We start from the raw sequence: 8,826 nt of genomic DNA, 5'->3' as shown, positions 1-8,826 counted from the left end.
TGAGGAAAGAATTTTAAGAGAGAGAAATGATGAAATCCCAAGCAATATATGGATTTATGACACGTGACCTGAAGAAACCATTGATCATTAATTTAACCTCCTATCGTTTCTTAGGCGGGGTTATTCAATTTGATCTAATGCACCAGTTCAGCTCGGAATCTAGAGGTATTACTTGTGTTTGTGTCTCGTGTGTCATCTTAGACAGGGGATTCCGTTTTCCAGGCTGGAGAGGGGTTTTCCAGGGTCTTTGATTCGCTGAAGGTCTGGTCGTGTCTTTTGATTGACGTCTTGGGAAGCCAATCACGTGGCGTGTTGGTGGCTGGATGGAAGTCTTGTGGGCGTTGTTTGAAGTTTAAGTGTGCTGTTGGAGACTCGTTGAGAAACTTTACAGCGAAACTTAACAGAACACGAGACTTAACGGAAAGAAACTAAACTTTAAGTAAAAGAAAGGAAAGTGTAGAGGAGAGTATTCCGATGGCCCGAATGAAATGGTTGTTTAACCCATTTTCTCTGATCTTGGTCTGCCACGATCGTCAGATCGTCTCCTGGGAGCTCTCCGTTCAGAACTCAACTCTGGTCAACTGCTTGGACTTAACTCAACTGAACAACTCGAACTCTTCATCCGTGTTCTATTTTAAAATATTTGCCCATCCCCTGGATGGGTTCTGGCCAATTAGGGTTCAGGGGTGACTGTGTTTCCACCCCTCCCATAAAATTGGGTTATCTATGGTAATTTAGTTTCCTGCTCTTAAGCAGAGAGTAAATTTAGACCTAATTTCTTACTATAAGGACATGATCCAGTCTACAAAGATTTCATTCAGCTCATTTGTTGGATTATACCCATACAAACAAAAAGATATCAAACACGGTGCCTTTTCATACACTCATTCAATAGTTCCATAATTGCATGAATTGGGAGTGATATACATGCATAATAGTCACGTGTATCAGTTGTAGACACACAAGCTATGTCGAAGGCTATTTGAATGCAAGTCCAATAATCAATGATTTGATGCAGTTCATATGCGACACAGTTTCTGTGAGTTTGCTTGGAGTTTTAGCTGTGTCACGTGGAGTTAATTTACCGGTCATTGCGAAGACAGAGATCTGGTTTGTTTCTTTGTCTTGTGATCACACTGAGTCTTTTGTTCTCTTTGTCTACGTTTTGGTCAAAAGTTCATAAGCAATCAAGTAATTATTATATAAAAGTAGTATCTCTGGGCAGAATGGAGCCTACGTCTCTCTGGTGATAGATGGTTGATTTCCTGGGGTCTGGAGCGGAATTGGGCTTTGTAAAGGGGATGTTCATTTGATCGAATCATTGGGAAGATTCATTCATCTATGTGTCTGCACCCATAATTCCTCTGCTTTACGAGTTTCAGCAGCTCACTGTGTATAAGTCGAAGCCATGTGAGAACAATAACATTTTCTATTGTGGGAGAGAGTTCTTCATCCTCCACAATAGCTGCACCTCCATGAGTAATGCCAGAGTCTTTACGGAGTAAATTGTCTTCGACAAAGGCCATTCATCTCTGATATAAATCCTCCGGACCCTCATTAGGCTCTAATTTAATAGCAGTAAAGTTAAAGAAATGGGCGCCCGTGGATTGAAATCCAAAGTGTAGCCTGATTGTCTGCCATATCTAGTCAATGCAAGTGGAACTCTTAACAATAGTTTTGCGGGATATAACTGGACAATAATTTGCAATCTGTCCCAGCATCAGCTCAAGCATGCTAACCTTTTGTTGGCGTGTGCGTCGTTGAGCTGCAGGAATCTCCACATTATCATCGGTGAAACCCCTATATGGTGACGACCTTCTTCTTTTCCCATTGCACACCGTCCGTTAAAAACGGGGCAAATTCAGAGTCCATTAACAGCGTGTAGACAAGATTCTGACAAGATTCTTGTCTCGTCATCAAAGTTACTCCGCTCCTAGTTTACAAACATTTGTAGCGTAAACTGTTCAACGAAAGCTCAACAAATGCATTCAAGGAGTGGATTTGTAACCGCTGCCGCCACGCCAGTGTTCAGATAAACACAATGAATTACCGACACGAGGAGCTGGTTAACACTTGATTTTATTGGTGACCACCGTCAGACTAATAAGCCATCACACATAGACCCAAACCCCACCCCGCGCTGACGTGCGACAACACTGGGGATCAGACGCCACGTCCCATACATGACACCGGGGAGCAGACGTCACATTTCACTGGCGGTAAGTTTCATAAAGAAAGGCAACATTTAAAAAAAAAATCGCATTTTTGTCAAAGACTAGCCTTGATCAGATTCAGAACATTTACATTTATGCATTTGGCAGACACTTTTATCCAAAGCGACTTACAGTGCCCTTATTACAGGAGCAACATGGAGTAAAGTGCTTTGCTCAAGGACACGCACTTGCAAACTTCCCTAAGCACTTCCCCTCGGGGGAATCCCTGCCACCATTTTGAAGTACGTTCCACTTCGTGAAGTGGACAAGGGAATATGGACAGACCCTTGTTCCCTCGATTTTGACCGAGGGAGCGAGTCTACTTCATATGTACACTTCAGGCAGCTTCATATACCACAATGCAACACGATTGTGACGTCACCGCATATCGCGTTTAATTTACCCCACCACAAACAACTCTTATGATATTTTTATTATTTTTTAAAAACATTTAAAACAACCCAAATACACCTATATACATATAGAATGCTGCATTAAACAATTTCGTGAAGGAAAAAAATAAATAATAAATCAACTCCATAGTGGATTCAAAGTGATCAAGGGCTTAGGACGTTCCAGTTCAGTCCATTGCAAATATTCCTCCAGTAGTGGGCACTCATGCAAGTTTCAAGCATTAAAAAAATACCATGATGGCATAAGGGACATATACTATCCAAGAAAAACTTGTTATTGTTTAACATTTACATTATAAACATTTTGTGACAACTATGTATATGTCCCTAACAGGGTGGAACACTTTCACGGCCCATGTCTGAACAATGAATCTACCCATAATTATAATTTTTTTAGTCCCTGAGCTTGACCAATATGTATTCCTACTAGTTAAACATGTCACCATTTTGGTAGAATGCTAAAAACATGAAAATCATGTACTTTTTTCCCCAACATTTATGAAGCCAAAATGTTACCGTATACCAGGAATGACCCGGGTAAGACACACGGCGTCAAGATTTGACGCAAATTGATCAGAGGTTCGAGTCTGCCTTTTGCCAAACTCGCTCTGATCCTTTTTCCCATCACATATCAGATCGGAAAGGCATTTATTTTCAATGAAAATGAAGAAAATATTAGAAAAGTGAAAATAAAGCTTCTAACGCGTTTAATCAGTGTTTATCCGGGTGTGTAAACAGACATGTGCTCAATTAGAGACGATAAAAGTGAGTGGGTCCAATATCATTGGTCTTAAAAAGTGTGTGGGTCGATGCCATCTCCTAGCGAAAGGGCGAAACGCAGGAATTCATTCAATGCACAGCACTCTCACAGTGCATTATGGGTATTCTCAAGCCGTTTAGCAATGGTCAAGCATACATCGGTTGTAAACTTGTTATTGTGGTGCATTGTGGGATTGAATGAGTGCACTTAATAACGTCCACTATGGTTTCGGACACCACTAAATGGCTGTTCACAGCTGAATCCATTATCCATTCACCTTCCGAACCGCACTGGTCCAGCGCAATATCATGCTTACAGGTATAAATTATCCTTTTTAAAATGATTATTATATTGTTTGATTAAGGTTACATGCTAGTTTCTGTGGCAGAGTTCAAGATAAATCTTTTCATTATTACTGAGAGCTGCCAAACAGCAAACACAAACTGCAAAAACAGCAGCCTTTCTGGCGCACTTGGTGTCCAAAATCACTCACTCGTTTTTGAAGTGGACTATATCAGTGGACTAATGTAGGGAATAGTGAATGAGGGTATAGGGGGCGATTTCGAACACAGCTGGGACACCCTGCGGTCTCGTGGGTGATTCTGTACTAGAAGATTCTGTACTAGAAGATGTGTAATAACGCCCCCTACCATATAATTTTTTCTTATATTTAATTAAAGTAAAAGTAAAGTAAAAGTAATTAAAGTAAATGAAGTAAATTCCCATGTACACTACCAATGGACTAGCCTACACAAAAATTCAGATATGCAGAATTTGGAATATATCTGTTTTCTATCAATATTCTAATCAATATTTTCAAACAATGTAAGTTTTATTAGACTGTATGTAAAACTATGTAAAAAAAAAAAAAAAGAAGAAGGTATATTTAATAGGCTACTCAATCAAAAGAGTAAACACAATTACTAGCTAAGTATACTTTGAATACTTCATTATACTTTTAAGTATATCTCGATCAAAAGATTGAGGACAAGTATGGGCCAAATATACTTAGACTTTTCTGTCAGTATAAGTCAAGTATACTTAAGTGCAATTTTAAGTATATTTCTTAGAAGTACTTAAAGTATATTTCTGAGAAGTATATAAAAAGTAGACTGAAAGTATACTTTCTTATTTTTAGTTTAAAAGAAGAATGCTAATAGAACACTTGAATTAATGCTGCCTTCACATGCTATCGGAATTATTGTAAATACGAGTTTCCTAGGTAAAAATTGCACATGAACGCCCTCTGATGTCATGTTTACCACTGGGAAGTTCAGAAATCATTTTGATACCCCAATTCCCGAGATGGGCATGCCATAAACTTTAAACATGGTGGCGGGGAGAACTAGACTGCTGTTCTAGGTGTGGATTTATTCGTTTTTTTTTCCAAAAACAGCTAGGTCGTCTTGTCTTGACATTAATGTAGTGCATTACATGAAAGAGTAATCATATGAAGCGTATTGTATGTTGGTACACAGCGAATCAGCAGAGAGAGGACTATCTGGAATGTTTATATGGTTGTCAGTGCATGGGACACTACATATGATTTTGGTTTTAATAAGATTTTCCCAATAAATAGGCAAGATTAACCTGGTGTTTGATTCCTGTTCACTCCGACAACAAAGCACTTGAATGCAACAAGCTCATAATCACGACTTCTAAAGTGGTAATTAGGAAGTTTCCAATAGCACGTGAAGGCAGCATAACTTCTTTTTCATAAGGGTGTACAGATATCAACAACTGAGAGCACAGCAGGTTTCACTTCGCCTCACAAACTGAGCTGCTAGTGTATCACAAGCATTCAGTGAATTCAGTGACTCGCATATTCACACACAACTGCTATTTGAACCCTATTGTTTTGTGACGTTAAAAATGTGCAAGGAACAGGAAAGGTGCAGAGCATAAATGTATGTTTTGTATTATATTTGGACATATCTGGAACTCATCCTTCTACTCAACTCATACTGTTGGTCTGATTTTACTCCATGGGTCTGACGGTGATATCCGGTCTCTTCTGTTCTGATCACTTCGCTTCTTGTAGATCTGATGTCATAAACCAGCACAGCAACAGTAGCCACGCCCACCACAGCAGAGACGACCAATCGGATCACAGCTTCAGTAAAATCACAACAGTGGATGAGGGCTGAAATAAAGAAGAAAAACACTAAATCAGAATTGTGCATTTAGGTCTCTTCCATGTTAACTTATAGGTGCCGGTTTTGTGGGTTATTATGAGCTCAAGCATCCATTGGGAAAGCATGCACACTTTCCTTGCTTAGACAAATAACATTAGCCAGGATTGTTTAATAGCAGCAATTCTACTCTTTTAAGTGCTCTTTATTCTTAGCTCTCTTAGAAATGTGTGTGATTATGTGATTCGTTCTGCATGATCTTTTTTCTCATTAAGTACTAATGTTTTCTAGAGCAACCCAAGCATGGCTCTCAAACACGTGATTCACTTCTCTGTCGCTCGTCTGCCATCTGTTCTCCATTCCTGTAAATTCACACACACAAAAAGCAAGCAAATACGCCTTAACCACATATCCATAAACCATAAATCCCAGGGAATGCATGCTTTGGATAAAAGTATCAATCAAATGCATAAATGCAATGTAAATGTTGCAATTTTAATGGGTTTATGCTGTCAATTATAGGCCACTCATCAGCAGTAATATGAATAATATGTACTGCACCAATGCAATGAATATGTGTTGGGTATTGACTTCAATCAGGCCACTATGAACAAACAGTGAAAAACTAATATCACACTGATTTACACATCTAACAGAGTTCTGCTCTGTAAATAAACACTAATATCATCAGCAATGTACCTGAACTCGGCTGATAGAGATCGGTAATGTTGGCATCCTCAGTCTGGTTGACAGTTGAATTGTTCACCGCACAGATGGACGACACACAATTTGAGCTTGACGATATTTCCGATGATGAAGAATATTGTGGAGTCACTGATAATGACAGAGGTTACTGTGACGTCAGTCTCATCACACACACTTCGGATCTTTATTTATAGATCCATATATTAATAGTAATTAAAGCAGTCAATATCATAAAATGTGGATGTAAGGAATATTGAAGAGAAGAAGAGAAAAGAAACATTTTAAAATGTTACAATGACAAAGAAATAATTAGAATGGTCAGTGCAAATTATGGCATAATAGTCTACTCACCATTGACAGTAACATTGAAACTCCTGTATTTGGTCTCTCCACTCTCCACAATTGTTAGATGATAAAGTCCAGAGTCTGTGGTTCTGGTGTTTGTGATGGTCAGAGATCCAGTCTTACTGTCCAGCTTCAGTCTGTCTCTGAATCTCTCATCATACATAGAGCTGGTATGCATGAGCCTGTTATATTCAGCTATTCTGTTGATTCCGAATGCCCACTGTATCAGATAATATTTCTGTACTTCAGTAAGATCAGTGTTCAGAGTGACAGAATCTCCCTCCATCACTGACACTGACTTCACAGATTCTGACACATCTGGAAAGCAAACAGAAACATGTTTTGTCACAGACTAAAGGTCCGTTCACACCAAGAATGATAATGACAAAGATAACTAGGCCTATAACGGTTAGCGTTCACAGCGGATGATGTCGTTTTGTTTAATCTAAGCATGCGGCTGTTCTGTCGTCTGCTGCTTTCAATGCTTACGCTCTTAAAGCAGAATGGATTCTGAATGGCTGTCAATGAACTAATAGCTCTGGAACGATATTGTTTCTCTGTACCATTATCGTTGTGGTGTGGACTCTGCTATTCTTTTAACCTGAATTTGGAACGATTTTTATAACTATTGGCTATCTACACCAATCAGGCATAACATTATGACCAGGTGAAGTGAATAACACTGATTATCTCTTCATCACGACACCTGTTAGTGGGTGGGATATATTAGGCAGCAAGTGAACACTTTGTCCTTAAAGTTGATGTGTTAGAAGCAGGAAAAAGCGAGTTTGACAAGGGCCAAAATGTGATTGCTAGACGACTGGGTCAGAGCATCTCCAAAACTGCAGCTCTTGTGGGGTGTTCCCGGTCTGCAGTGGTCAATATCTATCAAAAGTGGTCCAAGGAAGGAAAGGTGTCACAATACACAGTGCATTGCAGTTTGTTGCGTATGGGGCTGCATAGCCGCAGACCAGTCAGGGTGCCCATGCGCCAACAATGGGCATGTGTCAACTACCTAAGCATTGATGCAAACCATGTACACCCTTTCACCGAAATGGTATTCCCTGGTGGCTGTGGCTCTTTCAGCAGATAATGCACCCTGCCAACGAAGCAAAAATGGTTCAGGAATGGTTTGAGGAGCACAACGAGTTTGAGGTGTTGACTTGTCCTCCAAATTCCCCTGATCTCAACCCAATCGAGCATCTGCGGGATGTGCTGAACAAACAAGTCCGATCCATGGAGGCCCCACCTCGCAACTTACAGGACTTAAAGGATCTGATGCTAACATCTTGGTGCCAGATACCAGCACACCTTCAGGGGTCTAGTGGAGTCCATGCCTCGACGGGTCAGGGCTGTTTTGGCAGCAAAAGGGGGACCAACACAATATTAGGTCATAATGTTATGCCTGATCGTTGTATATCGTTATCGTAGCCTACTTGGTGTGAATCCCTGGAACAGTTTCTTTCTGTTCTTAGTACTATTCGTCCCGACGGTGGCTAATGAAAGCTCATTAGAATAAATACAAAAGATGCAAAATATAAGAAAGAACAATTTAATTATAGAACAATTGTTATTTAAAGGTCTATGTTGTTTATTACATAATAAGAGCATTGTGTGCAGAACTCGTACACGGACAGTCAAGATGTTTTGGATGGTTCTGAAATCATTTGTTCCTCATTAATGGACACATGTAATTCTTCTTTTTGAGTGTCACGTGATGTTTCTTCACCACACATTTCTGTGTACTAACAGAAGTGAAACATAAAACATTCATCTGTGGACCGCTTTAATGGACTAATTTTACTTTCATAATAAAAATGAAATATTATAGTAAGAAATTGTATTAAACACCTTAAGATAAATGAATGTTGAAAACATATTATAACATTGATTCGAATTTCGTTCGAAGTTGTGAGTTTTATAACAAGATAAACTTTGTTTTGGTAGCCTATATTTCTAGTAGGCCTATTCCTTCAACAAAATTACTCACCAAACTAATAAATAAAATTACATTTTTTAAAGATATCAAAGTGATGAGAAACGGTCTGAGAAACTTATTTATAACAACAACTGATTTTAAACAGATGCTTATTAAAAAAAAAGGACAAGAAGTGAAGTCATAAAACACATTCATAACTTACCAACCAGACGACACAAGCACAAACAGAACAAAACAAAAGCGTTAACCATATTTCCTGGCCGTTTGCCAACCACTCTAACAACACTGTAAATGTCCCGTTCTCCCGTTCACGTTTGTC

General features: G+C 39.2%; 1 protein-coding gene across 1 annotated transcript; it reads right to left on the bottom strand.

Moving 5' to 3' along the window:
• Nucleotides 1-2,062: 2,062 nt before the first annotated feature.
• Nucleotides 2,063-8,826, bottom strand: LOC307120389 (uncharacterized protein). Its single transcript, XM_079807409.1, has 4 exons — nt 8,710-8,826; nt 6,575-6,886; nt 6,218-6,352; nt 2,063-5,529 (listed from the first exon to the last, which is right to left on the bottom strand). Exons 1-4 carry the CDS (start codon nt 8,756-8,758, stop codon nt 5,306-5,308), a joined length of 720 nt encoding a protein of 239 aa, XP_079663535.1. The 5' UTR covers nt 8,759-8,826; the 3' UTR covers nt 2,063-5,305.

Source organism: Gobio gobio (assembly GCF_949357685.1).
Source record: "Gobio gobio genome assembly, chromosome: 24".
NCBI classification, from domain to species: domain Eukaryota; kingdom Metazoa; phylum Chordata; class Actinopteri; order Cypriniformes; family Gobionidae; genus Gobio; species Gobio gobio.
Note: the sequence above shows the minus strand (reverse complement) of the source record. Positions and strands in the feature narration are given on the sequence as shown.